Source organism: Astyanax mexicanus, chromosome 17 (assembly GCF_023375975.1).
Source record: "Astyanax mexicanus isolate ESR-SI-001 chromosome 17, AstMex3_surface, whole genome shotgun sequence".
In the NCBI taxonomy this organism is placed as follows: domain Eukaryota; kingdom Metazoa; phylum Chordata; class Actinopteri; order Characiformes; family Acestrorhamphidae; genus Astyanax; species Astyanax mexicanus.
Window position 1 is genome coordinate 38,825,441 of NC_064424.1, and position 25,873 is coordinate 38,851,313.

Genomic DNA, 25,873 nt, shown 5'->3' on the forward strand with positions numbered 1-25,873 from the left:
GGGTAGCTTTACTAGAGCTGCAGGTCTTATCATGCGCTCCATTCTGAGACAGAGCTCACAGTAATTTCTTTACTTCACACATGCCTCTAGGACCCGCCCATCTGAAGGTCCCTACAGTGGAATTGACTGCAGATGCTGACATGTCTTAGTGTTGCGTGTCTTGTAGGTGTGCTCTGCTATCAGTAGCATATTCAAACCTTTCTTTGTAGACATCTGATACTGGGGCCGATTGTCTTGGGGCCTGTCTAAGCCTATTCAGTTGGAATGATGGCACAAAATAATTTTTCCTGAGCCTACAGCTGCAGGGAAGGGGTGGGATGATTATTTTCCTTAAACTTTTCAAAACTCTGTACCACTACTGATCTTGTTAAAAACAGCACTCCCCTCAGCCCCCTCTGCTGTTTGTGAAGATATGCACATGGTGTTCAGAGTCCAGCAGGGACTAGTTACCCATACACAATTCAGCATTCTGAAATTACAGTATTAAAATAGTTTAATAATCTGAACAGTACTTTAAATCCAGTGGATTAAACATTAAATATTTGAGTCACCTTTATGTTTGGAAAGTGTGCAGTGGAACAAGAGGCAATGGAATCTCTATTATTACAGTTTATTTAAAACAAGCAGATGCTGTCTAAAATACTGACACATAAAACATGCAACAATATTCTCTTACTGCAGTTAACCAGTCACATTACAGAGTGATATTAGAAACCCTGTGGGAAAATAGTTCTTTCCAGTGTAAATTGTCCAGTTTAACTATTCTTAGAGAGGACTTCCGCCTAATTCCTAATTGATGTCCAGAGGAGTGTGGCTGTCATTATTGGTAATAAATAATAAAACAAAATGTGAGAAATTGTCCTATGATGTTTCACTTAATACAAAGTAAAGAATTTGCTATTTACTCATAAAAAATGGTCACAATACTCGCACATTATAACGGCCACAACAAACATTTAGTGATATTTCGATAATTTCACCCACACTAATAACGGAGCTACACTGCTAATGCACGGTGCTACACTGCTAATGCACGGCACTACACTGCTAATGCACGGCGCTACACTGCTAATGCACGGCGCTACACTGCTAATGCACGGAGCTACACTGCTGATGCACGGAGCTACACTGCTGATGCACGGAGCTACACTGCTGATGCACGGAGCTACACTGCTGATGCACGGCGCTACACTGCTGATGCACGGCGCTACACTGCTGATGCACTGAGCTACACTGCTGATGCACTGAGCTACACTGCTGATGCACTGAGCTACACTGCTGATGCACGGAGCTACACTGCTGATGCACGGAGCTACACTGCTGATGCACGGAGCTACACTGCTGATGCACGGAGCTACACTGCTGATGCACGGAGCTACACTGCTAATTAATGGAGCTACACTGCTGATGCACGGAGCTACACTGCTGATGCACTGAGCTACACTGCTGATGCACTGAGCTACACTGCTGATGCACTGAGCTACACTGCTGATGCACGGAGCTACACTGCTGATGCACGGAGCTACACTGCTGATGCACGGAGCTACACTGCTGATGCACGGAGCTACACTGCTGATGCACGGAGCTACACTGCTGATGCACTGAGCTACACTGCTGATGCACTGAGCTACACTGCTGATGCACGGAGCTACACTGCTGATGCACGGAGCTACACTGCTGATGCACGGAGCTACACTGCTGATGCACGGAGCTACACTGCTGATGCAGGGCGCTACACTGCTGATGCACGGAGCTACACTGCTGATGCACGGAGCTACACTGCTAATGCACGGAGCTACACTGCTAATGCACGGAGCTACACTGCTAATTAATGGAGCTACACTGCTGATGCACGGAGCTACACTGCTAATGCACGGAGCTACACTGCTAATGCACGGAGCTACACTGCTAATTAATGGAGCTACACTGCTAATGCACGGAGCTGCACTGCTAATGCACGGCGCTGCACTGCTAATGCACGGCGCTACACTGCTAATGTCATATGGGAGGTAAATCCTGCCAAAAATAAAACTGAAACGAAAACACTAAAAGTAAAATGAAAATGCATGTTTTTTAAAACGTGTGAAAATATTATGACAATATAAAAAACACTAAATTACCTGAGCATGCGTCATAAAAAGACAAAAGTAAAATTTTCCCATTTAATTTTCATAAAAGGAAAAATAAAGGCTTCACTTTGGCCTAGCCTTTTCATGATAATTGTCAAAACTAAAATCAAAATGCAATGGTCATGTTTTTATTTAGTTTTTGTTTGCAATATGCTGCATGTCTGACAGAATTATTATGAAAACATAAAATGGAAAAATCAATATTAAAGAGACAGTTTGTGATTAAGTTTTTGATGTGGACAGCATTTTAAGTGTCAAAATAAAAAGGCAATCACAAAGGAAGATTAGCTTTATCTGATGGTGATTTCTAATTGGTGATTTCCTACTTTTCTTTTTTGTTTTTTAACTTCACCTTTAACTTCAGTAGGCTGGGCTACAACAACTACAGAACTACATCTTTGCTCATGTATTAATGGCTAAGTCGGTTGCAGAGCTACTGCGATAGGAGCGAGGTAAGGCGCTGAGTGAACCGGAAGCGGCTGCGGTTCACTAGCAGCGAGAGAACTGCAGCCGCTTCCGTGGCAAGAGAGGCCGTACAAAGTACAAAACTGCCTGTTAGTTAGCTAGTACCATAGACTGTATATAGCTGGACAGAGCATCGTCTCTTAAAAGTGAAGCCATCACAGGTCCGGCGCCCCCTGCTGTTCGGTTGCAGAAAGCTGTGTAACCCCACCCATCCTCATAGGTTTTAATGGCAAAACAGACAAATTTCAATCACGTTTTTTTTCCCCCAATATACCGTAATTATACCTCCATTATTAAAATGCAACAGCTAGTGTAACCTCTGATTATATTGTAAAATTTTTATATCCCCACAGAATTCATTTTTTAAAAGAATATTCAGCTTTATTCAAAAAAGGTGTGGTTATTGTAAAAGGGCTGGGTTACACCTAGCCGGGGTGGGACCAATAACTGTATTGGTGGGACCATAGACTGCGTGAGCTCTGTGGAGGCAGCCCTCAGGGACGGGTTTATTCAAATAAGTAGGTTGTCTCTATACAGTCTTTATCCCTCATCTGGTCTCTACTGCGCAGACTCTGGTTTCTGGATCGCCAAAATGGAGGAAGATTTTGGCTTCGTTTTCACTGAATGATTGTGAACGGCGTCACGGCGTCCATCTTTTCTTTTCTTTTTTTTTAAACTAGTCTCTGGCTAGTACTAATAACGTATGTTCCTCAGCTCCTCTGCTGTGTGTGGGTAGAATGGCGGAATGGACACTAGGGGGAGCTCCAACAGCATTTCTTCACCTCACACTTTAGCACTAGCTGCCAGGTTCCGGGTTTTTCTTTGTCAGCTAAAATATGGCTAACATCTTGCTGAGTGAATAAGGGAGAAAGAGAGCTGTTCTACTCAGAATACTATGTGTGCTTTCTTAAGGCCTTGCTATTCATCCTGCAGAATGTCAAACAAAATGATGGACTTGCCAAGAAAACAACTAGTCCTTTACAGATAGAACTGGGTAATATAATGATGCAATTTAATGACTGCATTTTCTTGCTGTATTGACGGTGTGCTTAAAGAACACTGACCCAGCACATTTTATTAATTCATCCAGTGTAATTAATCCAGTTTAATTGGATGATTGGCAGTGTATTTTAAATAAAAGTCACTATACTAATTATGGGATAAAATATTAATGGTAGTTTCTTTAAAGATCTGTAGCTACAGTATTTTGATAAATACTGTTTGTGGAAATGTCTTTAAATGAAGTGATATGATAGTTTCACCATATTGCCCGTCTCTAATTTCTGACAGGTTTTTGACAGAAGCAAAATCCTAACTACTGATATTTCCAGCTTCTATCTGTCAGTAATTCCATTTTTAATAAAAGCAATAAACAGTAATTTGATCAATTAAATAAATTGAGTTTGATTAACCTCTCAGTACTAATTGAAAATAATTGTACTTTTTACAGATCTCATATGATGTGTGTTTAGTGGAACACACTGAGTGGGTCTGGCTGGGAAGTCTCTGCTCAGACCTCTTAAAGCCTTTTAAGGCCAGCTGCACTAAGGATCAGCCTCAGTAACGGTCTTTCCCTCCACCCATGATGATGTGATAAGAAAGGCAGCTCCAGCCTGCCTCTCTGCCCGTTGTCCAATCACACTTGGTTTGTTTGCATTCAAAAGGCTGTCTAGTGACGTTTCTTTTTCGAAGTGTGTATACAAGTGTGTGTAAGTGCATAAATAGGGCCCAGAGGGACTGTAATGGTACATTACAGCTGTTTCTTAGCAGAAGCACAGTGTTAAACGTGTTTAATAGATCATGTGCTCTCCGAAGAAAAGGACCACTTCTTGTGTTGGGTAATGGAGGCTTTTTATATCTTTTGAACATTTCATAGAACATTATGTGCTGTAAAATATGTGGAATATTTGTTTATTATTGTGCACATTTTTGCACAACACACTAGTCATTTCTGTGCATCGGCTGTAAATAGACCTGCATGTTTATCGCATTAGGACATACATTATGTACGTCATATGTATTCTTGAGTCTCTTTTAACTACATTTCACACAGACAGAGATTGTGTACCATATAACATTTAAATTGTGTATTTCTGTCCTTTTTGTATAGAAAGGTAGGTGGCTCTTTATTTTGTGTGCTTCTTACTTCTTACTTATATATATCTGTAATTGTATCCTGAATCTTATTCTACTGTTCTGCATCCTTTTCTGATATTTTAATAACACTTTAGATTAATTCATGGTTATATTGTGGTGTATATTATGTTATAGATTTTTACCTTGTATTATTTTAGCATGTCATTTAAAAGTTAATTCTCAAATACATTTTTAAGGGTTTGATTAAGAGGAGCCTATGTCAGTTATAAGTTATTACTACTGATCAGTCTTTAGATTAAGCTGCCTTGTCTCTCTGCATTAATGCATGATTGACGTTGCTCTTCTCTGCAGATTGCCCCGTAAATGTATCAGGAACTTGGAGCCCAGTATGAAAAAGGCGAGCAGGGCCACGGGTGCCTCCAGCAGAACGACGGCTGGCACTAAAGCCCAGAGCAAGCCTGAGGGCACCAGCGCTATGGGTACTGGAGGCAAAGCCACAGCCAAGACCTCAAACTCCGCTGTTCTGTCTAAGGTAAAGCTCTATCATCGCTGTGAACATTGTTGTCGTTGCCATCGTCGCCGTGTGCAGTATGAGCCCAACATATTTATCTGAGGTTTTGTCTGGTCAACTTTTTCAGCGCAGATCTGCACTATGATGGTTTCCATGTTTTCATTCTTTCTCACAAAACTTAAAGTTGTTTAAAGATTTGTGAAGAGATTTAGGTGTTATCCCTTTCTTCCTGCAATCACGTCTACATGTGTGCAGGAGGATGGGGTCTTTGTTACATTTTTTTGTTTTAAATTTCCCCACACATTCTCTGTTGAGTCTAGTCCAGTATTTGAAGCCTCTTCTTACACAGCCCTGCGTTCGTAATGTGTGCAGCCTGTGGTTTTGCTTAGTCTTGTTGTGGGGGAAAGGCAAAGACCTCCCTGAAAGTATGTAGTCTTAAGGCAGCATATGTTACTGCCAACACAGATGGGCATTGGCAGTCCCCTATACCATGACAGACCCTGGCTTTTGGACGTGATGCTGAGAACAGTTTGGACTGGCCTTTTTATCTTTGGTATACTGGTTGGTCTGACGACAATACACTGTTTACACTGTTTACACTGTGACCACAATTTCCACTGTGTAATAGTCTGTTATTCCTGAGTCCAATAGAGAAGTGGATGGTGCTCCTGGACATGGTGAACATAAAACTTTTGTTGAGTACAGTAAAGTTGTAAGTGATATTAGTAAATGAAACTCATTGTAAATACTTTCAATATAAATACTTTGAAGGCCTTAGAAAAACTGCTTAGAATCCCTGCAATGGATACAAATAAAAACGAGATGAAAATGTTTGGCACAAAAACGCTTTCTTTTCGAGATGCTGCTGATGCAGTGTGCTTGGAGGAAAGCGCAGCGACTCGGTTCTGATACATCAGCTCACAGACGCCCTGTGCTGTGGACATCACTGTGGACATCCTAGGAGTGATGTGGGGAGAGTGCCATCTACCCACCCAGAGGGAGATCTACCCACTCCCTCTGAGTGCCAGCACTTGATGGCAAAGCTGCATGAGCTGGGTTTCAAACCTGCGACCTCCCGGCAGCGCTTTAGACCTCTGAACCACTCGGCGCCCCCCTGATGGTGTGTTTAACTCAGCTGTGTACTAAAAGACCCCAATGCTGTTCTGTAACATTAATGTGTCACTATTTAAGATCAGATCATCTGTTTAGTCCCACAGAGGGAAAACATAGCTAGTGTTGACAGCAGGAACAGGTCAGAAAGGACAAATATGTAGCAAAAGTTCAGTCTCTCAGTACATCCTGAGAGCATCTCTACAGGAGTGTGTGTGTGTGTGTGTGTGTTTGACCTCATTTATAGAATGTAGTGAGGTATGCTGGGTTAGTGCTGGAGATAAAACTAGTTCTTTAAAAACAGTATTTTTACATCTACAGCTCTGTTCAAACTATAATTTAACCATTCAGATGTTTTATGATCTGATTTCTAGAACATTTCACAAACCTACAATAATAATATACATTAAATCATATATACATTTATTTTACATTCAAACATTAATAATATTACACAAGTGGTTAATAAATGTTTCATTTTGTATAAGTGTATAGTTAATAATTCAATGAACTGATGAAAAAGCATTTACGTTTACACCCTTTACATTTTAGTCGACTAAATTGACTATAATTTTAGTCGACTATATTCTTATGATATTTACTCGACTAAAAATAGACTAAAACTAAAAACATTTCAGATGACTAAATTATGACTACAACTAAATGCTATTTTTGTCACAAGACTATAACTAAAACTAAAACTAAAGTCAAAATTTGTTGCCAAAATTAACACTGCTACAGAAGCTGATTGTGTTCACAGCTCTGCTTGAATGCAGCGAACTGACGCTAGTAGAAAACATCTGTTTCTGACCGATTCTGTAAATAATACATAGAAATACCACAAAAACGAAATCACTGTTACTGAAATATTATTAGATACTGATTATTGTCTTGATTACTCGCAAAGGAAAAGCCAAAAATGTGTTTGTTTTCCATATTGTCTCTACTTTTTCAGATGTTGACCTTGCATGTTGGTGTGTATATATTGTCTCACTTTACATAAAATAGCATTTCTGTGGATTGTACACATAATAACTATTGTACATCTCTTATATATACTATATTTACCAGACAAAGAGCAATGATGATCTGCCAGCGGTGAGCACGGGCAACGGAGCAGCTCCAGCAGCTGGCAGCAGCACTGCAGCCAAGAGCAAGAGAAGCACCAGTTCCACTCAGAGCAACACGGAAACCAAAGCCAAGACCAGCTCAGGTGCCAGCAGTGAATCTGTGTGAAAATGTGTATTTGACTTGACAAACAGCTTCTAGGACATACATTTCACATAAAGAACAGTGTGTACTCAATGTGGATTTAATTAAAGTAAATAGTGTGAACCCACCATTCATCACCATCAACCTGTAGTCTTTCAAAGGGTGACTGATGATTGATTGTCTGATTCTTCTTTATAGGTCCATCAGGAAGGCGTGGGACGTCCTCCGCAGCTAAGGAGCCTGGAGCGACCCGTGAAGGTTTACGAGAGCGCACCAGAAGCAGCGCTGCCAAGAAGCTCGCTGCACCCTCAGACACCATGCCTCCAAAACGATCCCGCTGCCGCACCACCGCAGAGGCAGAGACCCAAGCTAGCAAGTCCCGTTACGACAGACAGGTCACCAACAAAGCCGTGCTGGAGTCCAGAGTGAAGGATCTGCTGGGACTGGCCAAAAGCAAAGACCTTGAGATTATGCACCTTCGTTCCGAGCTGCGTGGGATGAGGGCTCAGCTGGGACTCGAGGACCAGGAGGCCCCTGAAGTGGAGGGCCAGACTGAGGAGCAACCCCAGGAGAAGGAACCTGCCTGTGGGATCAGTGCGGCTGATGTTGAATCCACCCTCTTGCTGTTACAGGATCAGAACCAGGGCATTCGAGGGGAGCTCAATCTGCTGAAGAGTGAGAACCGCATGCTAAAGGACCGACTCAACGCTCTGGGCTTCTCTTTGGAGCAGAGGTTCGACAGCCCAGATAAAGGCCCGCGTGGCACCTCTCTCAGCCCGGAGCCGGCTGCCAGCGGAGGCAGCAGCAGCAGCGCCGGTGGGGGAGGAACTCGGACGTCTTCGGCAGAAGGGTCCGCTGGGGGATCCACTGAAGACCTTCTGTCCGAAGCGAGGCGTGTTGGCTCACCTGATGCTGTGGACAGCGAGTGCAGTGAGGTCAGTTATCTTCATTGCATCTTAAATTCACATACAACAGCTTGTCTAGAGCCTGCAGACGAACACATTGGCAGTGCAATAGGACCATGCCTAATGTCAGGTGTGGGCTGCAAGGATATAATTCCCCCCAGCACTGAGCTGTGGAGCAGTGGAAATGTTTTCTCTAATGAATAGTTCCAATCCTGCACACTACATCTTCTGATCTGCCAGAATCTAGTAGAATGCCTTCTCTCAACAGTAGAGACAGTTGCTCCATAAAAAGCGGGATAAACTCTCCTGTAATTCACTTGTCTTTCTAAGAAACGGTGCATGAGAAGTTTTGAAATTCCAATACTTTTGTATTTTTGTCCATATAGTGCATTATTGCTGCAGCACTGATAGACTTTTAATAGTCACAGATTGTAGGAGTGAATGAATAGATTTTTCAAGCAGCAAAATTATATTTACATTATGTTTATATATAAATAATTGTATTGCCCAGGCTTACAGCGAGGCCTACCAGCCGATGACCTCCAGTGATGATGCTCTGGATGCACCCTCAGGCTGTGGCTCGTCCTCAGAATCCGAGGCTGGTGGCTCCTCTCCAGGTCGAGAGCGGAGGGGAAGTAGCGGGAATGCTAGTGAGGTGTCTGTGGCCTGCCTGACAGAGCGTATCCATCAGATGGAGGAGAACCAGCACAGCACATCAGAAGAGCTGCAGGCCACTCTGCAGGAGCTGGCCGACCTGCAGCAGATCGCTCAGGAGCTGAGCGGTGAGAACGAGCGGCTGGGCGAGGAGCGTGCCGTGTTGCTGGACTCACTGAGGCAGCAGGCGGAGCGGCTGGACCTCTACGGCCGCCAACTGGACTACTTCCGTGGCTTGCTGGACGAGCACCGCGTGGCCTATGCTGAGGATGAAGAGATCATCAAGAGCGGGCGCTATGTGGAGCTGGAGAGACGCTACGCTGAGCTGAACGAGAACGCACGGTTCGAGAGGGAGCAGCTGCTGGGCGTACAGCAGCAGCTGAGTGGTGCACTGAAAATGGCAGAGCAGGAGAATGCCGAGGCGCAGGGCCTGGCGGCTGCCCTGAAGGAGCGCGTGCGCATGGCTGAGAGGAGCGCCGAAATAGAGCGGCGAGAGCACGATGCCACCGCTGCGCAGCTGCAGAGCCTCCGGCTGCGGGCTGAGGAGGAACAGACTGAGTTGGAGCGCTGCAGGATGCAGCTGGAGCAGGAGAGGGAGAGGGTCGCCCAGCTCCTGTCCATCCACAATGCGGGCGACAAGACTGACATACGTCACCTGCTGGACAGCGAAAGGTTGGACAAGGAGCGGGCCGAGGCGAGAGCAGCAGAGCTGCTGGAGGAGCTGGGGCAAACGCGCAAAGAGGCTGCCCAGCTGCAGGATGCAATTAGTAAGGTAAGAATGTGTGCGCACACACACCTGCAGAACACATGATGATGAAGTGCTTTGGCAGTGTTTTGGCTCTGTGTTACTTAAGTGAAAAATCAGATTGGCACAGTTTTACACTAATTTGAAATGTAGTCAGCTGGCCCGGGCATACTTGCTGTGTTATCCTGTTCGTTTCTTTATTTTTTGCAGTAGAGCTTTAAAGAATTTGTAACTAAGAAGGAAGTCTATGTCCCAAAAATTAGCATGTGCAAGCTAAATGCCCAATTCAACCAGTGCCTGCCTCAAACTGCATTGAACTGTTTAATGTAATAAATCTGACTTTTAAAAATAAATATAGCAACAATTTTTTTGCAGTTGTTGTGTAAAGACGTAGTGGTGTAAGGGCGTCCTGATTAGAAAATTATATCACATATCCTCTGTGTGTTTGATGTTCTCTGCCTGGTGGCCTGGTCGTGCATGCATGTTAGTCCTGCTCTGTGAAAACTGTGGAAACTTAGCCCCTTCCCAAAAGGCAAAGTATTAAGGTGAAGACAATCGTCCAAATAATTCTCCATTAATACCAATATGTTGAAAATGGTATTACACCGCTTTTAATGTGTCAGGATCCACAAGGCTGGAGCAGGTTTATGATTATGCTAACAGCAGGGTTAGAGCTGGGATGCTAACAGACAAGGCAGCAAGGATGCTAACAGCCTGCTTACACCAGGCATTGGCAGGGTTGTGCTGGTTTATCCCTGATGCTAACAACAACCTCTGCAGTTAAAGCAGACAAACAGGAGGAAGGAGGCGTGGCTGAATATGAAGCATTTCTTTTTAGCGCCACTGATGCTCTAGTGCTTTTGACTGTCGGAAAGAAAAAACATAGTAACTTTAAGACATAATTATTAAGTTTCTCATTGTGTTTGGGTTTCATCTGTTGCTGCGCAGGTTATGTAGGTCCTTGATCATTGGGTATGGAATGCTGCCCAAAGGATGCAACACACTGTTGGTGGACTGTTCTCAGTAAATCATATAACTGCTGTGTTATTTGATGTGTAATAATACTTTTAGTAATAGTAATAACAGTGACAAATGTGATAATATTGTATTTATTATTATTGATATAGCTGTGGAGTCCAGGCCATTTGAAGAACAGAAATGCATGTGTGAATTAGGTCTCTTTGGGCTGGCTTAAAGCTTGAGTTACATTTCCTGTGTGTAAGAGGAGCCCAGCAACAAACACGCCAGTTCTCCCATTATGCACTTAAACATAAAAAACAATTTAGGCAAAGGTCACTTAAAGGTGGGCCCGGTAGTGTATAATATAGCACTTGTTTATATTTGAAGTGAAGAACACGTGTGTGTCTGCGTGTTTCTCTGTGTCTGCGTGTTTCTGTGTGTGTGTTTTGCGTGTTTCTGTGTGTGTGTTTTGCGTGTGTGTGTCTGCGCGTGTGCGTCTACGTGTCTGGGTGTCTCCGTGTGTGTTTGTCTGTTTCTACGTCTGTGCGTGTGTCTGCGTGTGTGTGCGTTGTAGCTGGAGGTGAATTTTCAGGAGTTCCGGGCTGAGGTGCAGAAACAGCTGGCGGATCAGAAGCGAGCTCTGGCTCAGCAGTGCTCTGAACTGGAGGAGAAGGACACAGAGATCGCAGACATGAAGGAGACCATCTTTGAGCTGGAGGACGAGGTGGAGCAACATCGAGCCGTTAAACTCCACGACAACCTCATCATCTCTGACCTGGAGAGTAAGTTCACCCGGACCGTACCTCACACCCTCACTGCACCTGTTATTCCAGAAGCTGAAGTTCTGTTGAACATTGTAGCTCTCAAAGCGGATTGCTAATATAAAGTAAAAGTGAAATTGCTAATCACAGGCAAGCTGTTGTTCAGAGCTTTGGCCACATGGAGGCACCATTGATCTGTTGTCTGAGAATGCTCCGTTGGGATTATTTGTGACTTTTTGTTTGCTGTGTTTTAGCATTTATTTTCATTTCTCTTTTAGATTCTATTAAAAAACTTCATGATCAGAAATATGACATGGAAAAGGAGATTAAGACTCTTCACCGCAAACTTCGGGTAATATATATGTTTTTTTTCTTCTCCATATTCTCTACAGTTTTGTCTTTTTATTGGTCCAGGAGGTTATAAGGAGCCTTATAACCATCATTTTATTATAGAAGTGGCAGAAGTATGTAAGTCCCATACCTAATTATTTACTAGCTGGAATACTTGTAGTTTACTACGTAACAGCTAAAGTATGATGTGCAGTTTTCTTATTCAAGTTAAGGTATAAAATGCATACTTCTAACATTTTTTAGTAACGCAACCATAAAATTATATATAAAGAAAGATTTATGCTAGAACTCACATCACCATCTTAAAATTACACAAATTACATTTTTATCTTTGCTTTTTTTGTATAAAAAATTAATAAATTACAAACATTTTACAACTGTACATAAAATGTTGCTTTTATACATGAATTGTCCTGAAGTGTCAATGTGCTGGAATAAAGTAATTGGAGTAGTAATTAACTGATATAACCCATCTCTGCATCTTTTATTGGAGAATAGTAGTCAGGCATTTTGGTTGGTCGCTAAAAGACGGCTGGCTTCCATCCTATTTGCTTACTTTTACACATTGGTTACATTCTTTTAAAATATTGTATACTTAGAATTATCTTTAGCTTGAACCCATAGAAAAGCAGACTTCTGTTCTGATGTGTTTATTTACAGGAGGAATCAGCGGAGTGGCGGCAGTTCCAGGCTGATCTGCAGACGGCCGTGGTCATCGCCAATGACATCAAGTCTGAGGCTCAGGAGGAGATTGGGGACCTGCGGCGCCGCCTGCAGGAAGCTCAGGAGAAGAATGAAAAAATGAGCAAAGAGCTGGATGAACTCAAGAGCAAAAAGTATGTTGAATAGAAGATTATAAGGATAAGAGCACATTATTATTTATTTATTTATTTAAAGGATGTCCTCTAGTTGTATTTATATTCTGAAAGAGCATTCAGTTGCCTTATTATATCTTAATTATCAGACCTCCCAACAATTTTATTGTTTATTTAGAGAATTGTATTTGATTAGTTTTTAGCACTGTTCTGATTATTTGTAAAAATAAGCCATTGTTTGTTGTGGAACATGCAGCATATTCAGAAAGCATGTAAATCCATTTACATATGTGTATGTTACATATGCTGTACAGTAACAGTCAAAAGTTTGAACACACCTTCTTATTCAATGTTTTTTTTTTCATGTTTTTCTACATAAATCAATTCTGAAGGAGATTATGAAGGAACACATAAGGAATCATGTAGTAACTTAAAAGTGTTAAACAAACCAAAATACTCTGAAGTATTTAGATGCTCTCATATGGGGAGCTGTTAACTTGCGGTTTCTGAGGCTGGTAACTCTGATGAACTTATCCTGTTTAACAGAGGAAACTCTTGATTATTTCTTCCTGGCACGTTCCTGATGTGAAATCACATTGTTTTTAGTAGTGAAAAACACCAGAACGTCCTGACCCGGAGAAATGGTTTTACTCTGAAGCTTTGGTAAAGCAGATGTGTCTAGTGCTGTGAGGCTCTCAGAGAAACGGGAGCATGGGTTTTCCCCAAAATCGCCATTGTTATAATCCGGTGGGCCTTATGTAGGAATTTTAACAGTCAGGTTGTAAGGAGCAGTAAAGCCACTCTGCTGAATTACAGCATTATAGAAGAGTTTCAATGAAGTTTCTCCAGCACCAAGGCTGAAACAGTATTAGCATTAGCTGACTGCGCACTGAGTTACCAGAACACTCAGGCTTCCTCAGTGTAGTGCTGTCAGGCAGCATTTACTAGAACTAAGCGCTGTAACCGTGCTGTTGAACATATTGGAAATCTAAGCCTACTGTAAATAAGCAGAAATAAACCGTTTCAGGAGAGAAATCTGTGTAGATTAACATCCAGCACTTATTTGACTTTGATAGAAAATGTTTTTGTTTGTTTGTTTTTTAAACTTTACTTTTTTACTTTACTTAGGCGCCCCCAGTGGAGAGAGAGCTGCTGATGGCGACACCCCTGTTCCTTACTATTGTCGCTTAAAATGTGCCTTATGTATAAACATAGACCAGAAAATAGACTCTTCATTGACAGTCCGCCTTATAATAAGCTGCACCTTATAGTCTGTAAAATATGGTAAATTAAGTTATTTTTGGGTTATTTTTAGAACTATATGTACTATACAGTGTCATACTACTCATTAAATATGTTTATAATCACTATAGTTATAATCTATATTAATTGTCCAATTCCACGCTGGAAGTTCCAACATAAAATAAACAAACATGGCTACCTCCTTGTCGCGTTACATGTGACATCCCTACAACTAAGCTTAGCCTTCCTAACTTAGTTGTGGAATTTAAGGAAATGGCAAAGACCTGGAAATTACAGGCCATGTGAGTACAATGACTTTTGTGTGTGTGTTTCAGACAGGATGAAGAGCGCGGTCGTGTGTATAACTACATGAATGCTGTGGAACGGGATCTGGCTGCTCTCAGACAGGGCATGGGTTTGAGTCGGCGCTCGTCCACCTCCTCAGAGCCCTCCCCCACAGTCAAGACCCTCATCAAGAGCTTCGACAGCGCTTCACAAGGTACAGAACATACATATATACACAGATACGTACACGGCTGCAATCAAAGCCAATCACTACCTGCCGCACTCCTAAAACCTTATTTGATTTTTCGTTATTAACTGTGTGTGTGTGTGTGTGTGTGTGTGTGTGTGGCAGGTCCTATTCCAGGTTCTCCAGCAGCTGCTGCAGTTCCAGCTGTAGTTGCTGCTGCCATTCCCAGAACCCCCCTCAGCCCGAGCCCAATGAAAACTCCACCAGCTGCTGCTGTGTCACCAATGCAGGTATCAGCTGATACAAACCAGAATAAATGTGTACACAATGTGTACATATATAGCATGGTTAAGTGGTTTCTGGTCTTGTTGCAATCAATGGCTGATGCTACTGCCATTCCTAAATAGACCAATAATAAAACTTTGTCTATTATGTGTTATTTTAACCAGCAAATCATTAAAACATTGATCTAAAAAAATGCTGAACATCAACACTAACTCATTTATCATTTATTCAGATTATTATCAGTGAGGACTGTCAGCAGCGAGAGTTGGTGAATGTGTGGCTAGTTAAGGAATGCTCTGCTGTGTAAAACATGCTCCTCTGTTTGAATGCACCTGCTGTAGCTGAGCTCCAGGATTCAGCAGTGCTGCGGAAGGATCTCATACAAAGCTCTGTGCAGCAGTAAACAGCGGTGGTGCTGTGGAAGGCGTGAAGGATCACACGGCTCTAAAAATTAAACTTTAGCGTAGCGCTGTATTTCTAATACACACTAGCTTTTAGTCTGTGCTAGAGAAACGGCCACACGTTAGCTGTGCTGAAGCTCAAGAAAAATGACTGGCTGAGTCTAAAACCAGCGAGCGTTCTGTTAAACAGGGCAGGAGGAAATACCATAACACTTCTTTTAAAAAATATTGCGTATGATATGGATGACTTCTACTGGCTGCACCTGATGCCATTTGACTTTTATTAGAGGTGCGCAAGGAAGGAAACATTCAAAAACAAATATTAGGACAATCTTTCTCAAGAGCGTTATCTGGCAGTTTTGCATCTTGTTATTATTTTTTTTAAGAAAATCACTCTCTCTCTGTCTCTCTCTCTGTCTTTCTCTCTGTCTTTCTCTCTGTCTTTCTCTCTGTCTTTCTCTCTGTCTCTCTCTCTGTCTCTCTCTCTCTGTCTCTCTCTCTCTGTCTCTCTCTCTCTGTCTCTCTCTCATTCTCTCTCTCTCTCTCTCTCTCTCTCTCTCCTTTGCACACACACACAAACACACAGAGACAACTGTTGGAATGTGGAATATGTATCTAGCCATTATTTCCTCCATGAAAACTCTCAATTATTCCTCCCAAAAATAAAATAAAAAGTACCAGCAATTAAATAATATTGCGAGTTTAACACTGATTCCTTTATTTACATTTATATACACTTAAATATACTATATATACATTTAGAAAAGTGTATTAGTATGAAGAAAAAAAAAAGGTGCGATTAATCGTACCTGCAAGACTATGAGTAAAAAAAAAAATATTGATTGACACCTTTAATAGTAAATGTTTGGCTGTGAGTGAGGACTGCGTGTGTAACAGAGAATGTAGAACAGCGTTGTGATTGATTCTCCAGATGACTGCATTCTTTACTTCAAAGCTCTGTTCGGGGGGTTATGGGCTTCAGTGCTTCACCTTCCAAACAAGAACAGCAGACCCTCTGAGCTGCAGAGACTGGGGGCTTCCCACCTCCTCTGTGTGGATGTCCTCCAGAACCTCTCTCTCTGGAGTGATACGCAGGGTCCTCTGGGCCGGGCTAGAACAGGATGTTTTCATGCAGACAGCGGAGACGGTTATTTTTGCTCAGATGAATTTTTTCTTTGAGGAAAGTCTAAGCAGCAAAAGCTCCTCATCCGCTCAGTGATGACAGTGTGAAGATGTGTGTGAAGAGTGTGAAGGTCTGGGTGGTGATTATTATGGTGATTATTATTTTTGGACTGGTATGAAAGATTATGAAAAGGCTTGTGCTGTTCTGTACTCGCTCTCTCTGTATGTAAATTGGTGGCCCTTGAAAAAAAAGCAGCACTATGGTCACAGGCTGTTAATGGAGTTAAAACCATTATGATAAAAGTTTTGCACAGGTTGTGTGAGGGTGATCACCACAGGGCTGGGGAATTCCAGGCTAAAGGCTGGTTAATACGTCTGTATTAAGTTATCATCTACATCGTTTACAGTGTAGCCTGTGCAAGTGACCTACGCAACTGTGCTCGTTTATACATATATGTGGTGAAGGGTACGCCTACGTTCAAAGCGCATTATAAATTGGCCTTTACTTTTTATTCTTTTTACTTATGCAACTTTTTGTCTTTTGCAAAATATGTAAAAAAATGTTTTACATTTTGGAATAACTCAGTAATATTTCAGCAAATAATATAAAAATGACTATTTTTGTTCAGAGAGAAAAAACATGAAAGCTAAAAATAGTTGATAAATAAAATACAGTATTAGACAGTTTTTTATAAAATACAAAAATATTTCAAATATATATATAATACATAAAACATTAAATATAAATGAGATTAGTCTTTTTGTACTCTGTATATAAACATTACTTTGAACAACAGAATTATAAGACTACATGTGTATAGAAATAAAAATCAATAGACCATCAAGACTTTTTTTTATAGATTACGAAAATATAAGACTAAAAAACACAGAACAGGCGCCGAGTGGTCCAGCGGTCTAAAGCGCTGCCACTATGAGCGGGAGGTCGCAGGTTCGAACCCCCGCTCATGCAGCTTTGCCATCAAGCTGCTGGCGCTCAGAGGGAGCAAAATTGGCCCTGCTCCCTCTGGGTGGGTAGATGGCGCTCTCTCTCCCCACATCACTCCTAGGGTCATGTCCACAGCACAGGGCGTCTGTGAGCTGATGTACCAGAGCCGAGTCGCTTTCCTCCAAGCGCGCTGGCTGCTCAACAATGCTGCATCAGCAGCAGCTCGGAAAGAAGCGGAAGCATGTGTTAGTCTTCACCCTCCTGGTGTGTTGGGGCATCACTAGTGAGTCCTAATGAGTGGGTTGGGTAATTGGCCGTGGTAATTGGGGAGAAAATGGGAAAAATTAGAAGAAAAAAAAAAACACAAAACAGACTGTGCTTTAAAAATGTCTAACAGCTATTTTATACGCTACATGACTAAAATATAAAACAATATATAGCATTTTATACACTAAATATGAAACTAAAATAAACATAAGAAAAGAAATGTTTATCAAATAATTGATACACATAATAATACATTTTAGTTATGTATTTACATAGTTTATATAAAAATTATAAACCTAAAACAATACTTTTTATACATATATTACAATATGAGACAATGTTTTTGTAAAGTGTATAAAAAATAACTGTAAAAAATAATAACTGTATTAGTAATAGTTTTGTTCCATTTTAACACCATGTAATTATACAAAAAAAAAAAAACTAAACTAGTACATGAATAATTTTATACACTATAAAACTATATGGCTAAATCAAATGAGAAACATATGAGGTGATGAGGTTTTTATATTGTGTATTATTTATGTGTTTTTGTGGTGTTTGAACTCTTGTCACAGGGATCATGTAATCGAGTTATTCATTGCTGTGACTAAGAAATGTCACAAGACCTAAGTGTAGTTTTTCTTCCTTTTTTTTGTTTTTGGCCACAGAGCACGAAAGTCATAATCATCAGCCTTTTGACCACTTCACATGCCTCTTTTATTCATCCACAGCACAGAAGTGTGTGCGTGCCTGTGTGCGTGCCTGTGTGCGTGCCTGTGTGCGTGCCTGTGTGCGTGCCTGTGTGCGTGCCTGTGTGCATCTCTCTGTGTGTCTCTCTGTGTGTCTCTCTGTGTGTCTCTCTGTGTGTCTCTCTGTGTGTTTCTGTGTGTCTCTCTGTGTGTCTCTCTGTGTGTGTTTCTGTGCGTGTATGTGGGCATGTATGTGTGTGTGTGTGTCTGTCTGTGCGTGTATGTGTTTGTGTGTAAGTGTGTGTCTCTGTGTCTCTTTGTGGGTCTCTGTGCGCGTCTGTGTGTGTCTCTGTGCATGTCCGTGTCCCTCTGTGGGTCTCTGTGCGTATATATCTGTCTCTCAGCACCTCTGTTTGTGTCTCTGCACGTCTTTGTGCATGTGTGTCTCTCTCTGCGTGTCTCTGTGCACGTCTGTGTGCACGTCTCTGTCTGTCTCTCTGTGCTCTTCTCTGTGCGCGTCTGTGTGTGTCTCTCTGTCTGTCTCTCTGTGCTCTTCTCTGTGCGCGTCTGTGTGCACATCATCATAAAACCAGGCCTGTTTCGCAGCTCCAGCTCTGCATGCTTATACGATTCATTATATGGTTTGCTTCCCTTCTTTGTGTTTCAGAGGCACACAGTCACCACACCCAAACCCCTCTCCTCTCTGGTGGATAAGAGACCCAGCTACTCTGAGCTCAGCATGCCAGGTGGGTACGGGCCGGCCTGGCCTTTCCACAGTTTACAGCTCTCTCACAATCTCCTCACACCAGTTTAAACCGGCTGCATAGGGTTAATACAGGTCTCCAGGGGTCGAGCAGACAAAGTACAGGACCAGCTGTTCCTTATTACTGTACTGTATGCTTTACATACACACGTAATTAATATACTGTACATGCAGTATGATAAGTCCAAAAAACAGAATGCTCCAGTCAAACCAATAAACAGGAGCACTTAATGCATCGCAATATTTTGATGTGAAATTTGTTATCTTGGGCACTATAGTATCTGCTAAAAAAAAAAAGATTGATTGTGTTTGATTAGGTATCTGGGTTGTGGCGGTATGAAAAAGTATGGTATAATTGCAGTGCATTACGTGATATTAGGTTTAGGAGGGAAAACGTTCCCACAGTACGGGGTATTACTGGGGGCAGGGAATTAGTGTAAGCTGCACAAGTCTTGTGTTTACATGAATACAATATTTTTAAACTGAAAAATAATCAAATAGAAGTTCAGTTTGTTTGCAGACTAAGTGAACACTGCAAACACTGAAACTGTATTTGCTCTTAACACGAACAGAGAGCACAGAAGTTGTGAAACTTGTTGCGGTCCTGTGTTTTTCCCACCCTTTTTCAGAGAGTGATTCAAGTACAGAGAGCACCCCCATTCTGTTGTAATCTTAATTGCACATAAATAAATTAACTATTTTAGCCTGTATTATCTAAACAGAGCAAAGAATTGTATTTGTAAAATACCGTCCTCGTTTGAAGATAAATTAAAATGTTTTAATACTGTGGTATATAGTATTACCATCATACCTTCCAACCCTAACATACGTATGCATTCCAGAATGAAAACACCCATGCATGCAACATTCAAACTTCTGTACAGATTGCAGCAAAACCTGCCTGTGTGATTGTGCTTATGGGCTGTATTGTCTGTCTCTCTGTCTCTCTATAAAGACACTATCAAGATTGTGTGTGTGTGTGTGTGTGTGTGTTAGTTTCTCGCAGGAGCAGTGAGGAGCTGAAGAGGGATCTATCAGTTACAGATTCTTCAGCAGCTGCATCATTACTGACTTTAGGCTCCTCCTCCCCTCAGCTCTCTCTGTCCTCAAACTCCTCCTCCCCCACAGCCTCAGTCACACCCACTACACGAGGACGTCTACGGTAGGAAGCTTTCTGATAGGGAGTGTGATGTGTGAATTGGAGGAAATGCTCATTATTACTGTGTATTGCAATATCAGAATTGCAGCCAATAAATGCATTCAGTCATTAAGTGCTCCTTTTTAACATACATACACACAAACACACACAGACACACACACACACAAACACACACACACTTCACAAGTCTTGAGTCTTTCTGTATTTTGGATCTCAGAGTGAGTGAAACCACACACAGCAAAAACACAAATGGTGCTGCTAATCTCAGTCACTGAGCAAGAAAACTGTCACAGTAATTATAGATAAATATGTACAGTTAGCCCAGGGTAATACAATTTAAGCCATTAGTTGATATTATGTAATTATTATTATTTTAAAATATCTATATAAATTAGAGTAAATGTATTAGTTTATTTGCTATTTAATTATTATAGAATAATAATATTACTATTTTATACCAATTTATCAACATTTCATGTAGAAGCAATAATATATAATCAGTAAAAACTACAAGTACATTTTAGATTAGTTATTGTATCTCATATTATAGCTTATTGCTCATGTCATATAGAGATTATTTTGTGAGCTTTTTTAATTGTCTTAAAATTTAAAAAAATGAAAGGTAATAATCAGCTCTTTGCATCGACCCTGACAAGATTAAATTAGTCAGATCAGATGCAGATCACTACAGGGTTTATTGATTTTGTTCTGTATTCTGATCTCTATTTATTTTTGCAGTCAGTTCATGGCTTCTCGCTCCTTTGCTTTCTAGACACTTCCTCCTGATTTTCCAGGAGACTCTTTTCTTTTCTCAGAAATCTCCCCTACAGTGTGTAGTAATGACATGCCATTTGCACAGAGCTTTCACCTGTTCTGAATCTTGACCTTGGTTTCGCTCAGGTTCTCGGCACTGGAGACCTTTCATTATGAGCTACAGCCTCCTGACCGTCTCCCCCAGTCTCAGGCTGAATTAATCACACAGGATCCAGTGCTCCTCTAGTGCTGAGGGAGAAGAGCGTACATATGAATGGCTGAGGGGATTTAGTGATGTGTGTGTGCCGCAGACAGCTGGTCATGGCTCATGTGTGTTGAAGGGCTCTGGGTGGTAGCTTATGGGTTTTACTGGACTAATTTTATTAGTGTACAAATTACAAGACAAGTTTGTTTCTTTTTTATCTCTTCCTATTATTTTTGTTTGTGCTAGAAAGTTGATCATGCTGAGTCATTGCTTTGTTAAATGTTCAGTCTGTCATACTCAGAGTTTCACTAACCTTTTTTCCACACCTGGATGCGCATCCTCAGCAGGTTTGGCGTGTTTGGTCAAGTGTGAAAGCTGCTTTTAAGTTTCAGTCCACATAAATGTTGACATAAAAGTGACATATAAAATTGCATTATTGATCCGCAGTTGAAAACACAGCAGGTAACTGTACTGTAAAGGAAAGGAGGCTTTAGTACCCTTTTGGAGCCTCTAGTCTGGATACAAAATGAGATACGGTTGGACATGGAGGCAAACAGGTTTCGTAGCTGGGCCAGCAGATCCTGCTCTACATTCGTAAGTTGCTGACTGCTCCCATAAATGCTTGAATGTTGAAAAAACTGGAGCCCGGACAGCAAACAAAGACATCGGTGGCTGTATGACAAAGAGTGAGCGATTCTTGAAGGTGTCTTGTGTGTTCGGGTAATCACAGTGTACTAGAAGGCATTGCCGTACACAGCGGACAGTGCTGTGGGTGGTAAGTGACTGGCGGCATCTGGTTAAAATTGTCCTTGTCTAACAGACTAACATCTCTATTCTTTATCTTTGATGGGACACAATACTAGTTAGCGTTATGTGAGTTTTGGCCTGCCTGTACCACCAGTAGTCATTAGTGAAGATATTGCTGATGGTACTTGATATTTAAATTATTGTCAATTACAATTAGGATTTTTAGTAGCGTTCATAATCAAACCTGTTCCTTGAATAAAAATCCAAATGATATAGGCATGTAATATTAAGCAAAAAAAAAGACTAAAATGCCTGGGTTATGGGGTAAACATCTTCTTTGCTCCCTTTGAGAGTCACTTTTTACTTGAGCTATATTTATACTGACTCCAGGGTCCATGTATTGAATTTTAGACTTTTTTAATTTAGAGTTTTTCAGTAGAAAATAAGTATTGTGTATTTTCTCAGGGAGGAGAGGAAGGACCCACTTTCTGCTCTGGCCAGAGAATATGGAGGATCCAAGAGGAACGCTCTGCTCAGATGGTGCCAGAAGAAGACAGAAGGATATCAGGTAGGTGTTTTTTTTTCTGTGATGTCTTCGTGCACTACAAATGTGTTTGTCTGGACCTAAAGAAGTTTCTTTTAGTAATGTAACATTTGCAATAGAGGAAATTCACGACAGCAGACGATCTGTTCAGATATGATGAATGCCTGATGATCTGTGTTTGAACGTTCATGGTTGATTTGTATTTTATTCAGTTTAATTTGATTTCTCGGCACGGGTCGTGCTGTATTTCCTTCTCAGCTCGTTGGGCTTTTGCAGTGTTTACCGTTCACTATCGTTTTAGACAAGAGTGGTCTATCACCATGACTGCATGCGGGAAGCTTCTCTTCTTCCTGTTTGTGATACTGTGTGTACACATGACCTGATCTCAGCCAATAGGGAAGACACATAGAGAAGTTCTGCTCAAAGAAATCAACTGCCACTTTTCTTTTGCAGCAGTGGATTTGGTTGGATTTCACAACTTTCAGGACAAGTTTTTGTCCTTTTTTCTCGTCCCTGGGGACACAAGGACACTATTTTTTTTTCTTTTCTTCTGCTGTTCATATGTGCTTTTGCTGATTGATGATATAAGAGTACTGTATATTCCCTCTCTCTTTCCCTCTGTCTCTCCCTCTCTCTCCGTGATGGATGGTAATGGGCAATGGGGTCTGTAGCTCATTTTTCACTGTAGGTCTAATGCGTTCATTAGGAGTACTCTGGACACGTTGGAGTGCTGTGAGTCAGAGAGGGCTGAATTGCGACAGGGCTCTTTCTGCTGCGATTAGCCCCAAAGCTCTTTCTCCTTTATTTCCCCTTTTTTAAACACATACATCACTCTTTTCATACATGTTCACTTAAGAGGCTGGACACACATAGTAAGTGTAGACACACAACACTGACAGCAGAGCAGCTCATTACAGCACTGACGCTCTGCTCAGTCATGTGATAGGCAGGAAGTTTTGTGCTACAAGCAGACCACATCCGATCCCAAACGAAGATGGCTTGTTTAAATGCTGCCAGCTCTTTCAGTGCTGCCTCTGGCACTGCCACTGGCTAAGCTCTTTAAAGAACTGCTTTGAATAAAAAGTTAATTTGCTAATTTGCAGTTTAGTTTCCCCATTGTAGCAGGTCAGATAGGACTTGTTTAGTGTTTAAGGGTTAGCTTCTTTACTTTAGCTAATGTAGCTGATCAATAATAAAAGTTTGTACCTGCTGTCAGTCATCACACACTTGCCCTAAACCACACTGCACTGTGGAAATCTCAGGAAGATCTGATTTCTGTGGTTTCTGTCATTCTGTGACATTCAGATGTGTGTATAAAAATGGCAGAATATACTGTGATATATTGCGATATTGTAAGCAAGATGATATATAAAGATTTTTTTTGTCTTTTTGTTTGTTCCTCTGTCGTATATAAATACGTTTTGCAGCATTGCTAAATATGTAATAGTCAATACTGATATATTCATATTTTCTTTGAGTGCTTTTTTTGCATTACCTTCATGTACTTTTCTTCCAGCAAAGTGGAGTTTAAGTAACACCTCTTTGTTGAAAAGCTTTAATATGTTTTGCATCTTAATAATTGACTAAAAAAATCGAAGCAATTCCTGTAATATGATTTATGCCATTGTTTCTCAATCAGTGGTCCACTGAGCACCATCTAATGGTCTGCAGACCCTCCTTAGTGGCAGGTAGTCCATAGTGCGCTAGTGTCTGTGATGCCGCTCCCTGTTGCCGATTGGCTGTTAAAAAATGTGATTTGCTCTTAAAGGAAGCATCTGCATGCATGTCCTGAATGTTTTATCTGCTGTGTGATTGGCTGCGCTGAGACTGAAGCATGCTGCTTAACATGCTTAATCATAAGAAACTTTATATTATATAACCTGCCCCTGTTGATTAGTAAATTAATTGTGTGTGAGAGCCTGTGTGAGAGCCTGTGTGAGAGTTTGTGTGTGTGTGAGTTTGTGTGTGTGTGTGTGTGTGTGTGTGTGTGTGTGAGTGTGTGAGTGTGTGAGTGAGTGTGTGTGTGTGTGAGGTGCAGAGCCTCAACATCACTCTGTCAGGCACCTGCTGCTCTGTACCTCTCTGGCAACCTCAGACGTTCTCTCCATCTCTCTCACCACAGGCTCCTATAGCCTCTCCATCTCTGCCAATTTACACTCCCCTTTCACATGTCTGATAAGAGCTGCTGCTCTTTCACAGATAGAACTGCACTCTGCGCTATGGATCTTTGATTTTTTTTTCTTCAGGGTTTATTTCAGGCCCCAATGAGGACACCCGCCACCTGCTCATGTGTCTATTATTTATTAAGTACTCACCCTAAAAAATGTAGATTATATTCATGTGTCCGCTTACCCATGATCCTCTGAAGTAGGTGAGCAGTAGGGGTGTGAATCCCAGAGCATCGCACTATATATATCATTACGATACACTGTCCACAGTAATGATGAAATCACCATACTGTGATTGTGTGATACTCCATATATCACGAGACAATCCACTACGATACTTCACAACATCTGTGTTCCTAAAGAGGGTAAATTAATGGTGAACAAGTAAATACCAGCAATTATGGATTTATTGGGGTCAGATTCACAGAAATTAACAACAAATATTCACCACAGGTTTACCATTCACAGTTCATTTGATTAGCGCCACCTTGTAGAGTAACAAAGTATATTAAGTAACTTTGTGAAATTAATACAATATAAATAGTGATTTTTGACGCCACATGTTGATGCTATACAATATGATAAAAAGGCTGATATTTCTGTATTCCTCTTCACCAGTCCGCCATAGATATTTGACACAACATGCTGAAGGCTGTTCTATGGTCAGTTTGGATTGCCTGCTTTTTGTTCACATCCTTTTACAGGGGAAATGGTACAGCTGCGTTGTGTGTCTACTAATCTGACACCCAGGCAGGGCAGCAGAAATGGGTTAATCTGGTTTTGTTAAAACTGTAAAATGTCATTTAATCCACTTTTTTCTTTATTTTATGATTAGATGTTTCATGATAAGGATATGCTGTGTGTACATTGTGTACTTATTCATGTCTTGGATAGTAATTTTGGTTTGCTTCAGCACGATATGTCATATTTACAGCCTAAATTCGTATATGTTGTGTTTTTTTTGTAATGTAAGTAAATAGCTTTGCTGTTGTTGCACATCTTTGGTCAAAATGTAAACAAAAAGTCCTGCCTGTATGAAACGTCTGTGGAGCTCTTTTCCCCAGGTGTAGGTGTTTATACTGTACACAGGATAATATTCATGAGCAATGCAGGATCAGTATTTCCACCTTTTACTGTCAGATGGTTTTGATCATCGTCATCATATCCAAACAGCAGACATTCTTGCCTCAAGTAAAAAAATATATATATATTTTCCAAAACGCTGCTTGCTTCCCTCAGCCCCAGTCTTCACATCCCCTCCTATATTTACTTCTTGTTTTCCCCCCGAAAGTCTCATCTGATTAATGAAGTCCTAATGTCACATGATGGCGCTAGGGAAAATAACATGCATAGTTAAAATAATATTTTATAATCAACATTGCAGATTATGTCAAA

At 41.2% G+C, this 25,873-nt stretch overlaps 1 protein-coding gene across 3 annotated transcripts in view; it reads left to right on the forward strand.

Annotated features, from left to right (window-relative positions):
• specc1lb (sperm antigen with calponin homology and coiled-coil domains 1-like b) overlaps positions 1-25,873 on the forward strand; it is a 44,533-nt gene that overhangs the window by 11,683 nt on the left and 6,977 nt on the right. For 2 of the 3 annotated variants that reach the window (XM_049466172.1, XM_049466173.1), the window contains exons 2-13: positions 5,043-5,223; positions 7,384-7,525; positions 7,723-8,459; positions 8,941-9,855; positions 11,363-11,570; positions 11,828-11,901; positions 12,561-12,736; positions 14,293-14,456; positions 14,595-14,719; positions 18,807-18,885; positions 19,899-20,064; positions 22,232-22,334. In XM_049466172.1, coding sequence (XP_049322129.1) covers positions 5,080-5,223; positions 7,384-7,525; positions 7,723-8,459; positions 8,941-9,855; positions 11,363-11,570; positions 11,828-11,901; positions 12,561-12,736; positions 14,293-14,456; positions 14,595-14,719; positions 18,807-18,885; positions 19,899-20,064; positions 22,232-22,334 — 3,033 coding nt within the window. In that variant the 5' untranslated portion in view covers positions 5,043-5,079. Of the gene's footprint in view, positions 1-3,618; positions 4,433-5,042; positions 5,224-7,383; positions 7,526-7,722; positions 8,460-8,940; positions 9,856-11,362; positions 11,571-11,827; positions 11,902-12,560; positions 12,737-14,292; positions 14,457-14,594; positions 14,720-18,806; positions 18,886-19,898; positions 20,065-22,231; positions 22,335-25,873 lie in introns of those variants that run through there. The other variant, XM_049466171.1, reaches the window with a different exon arrangement.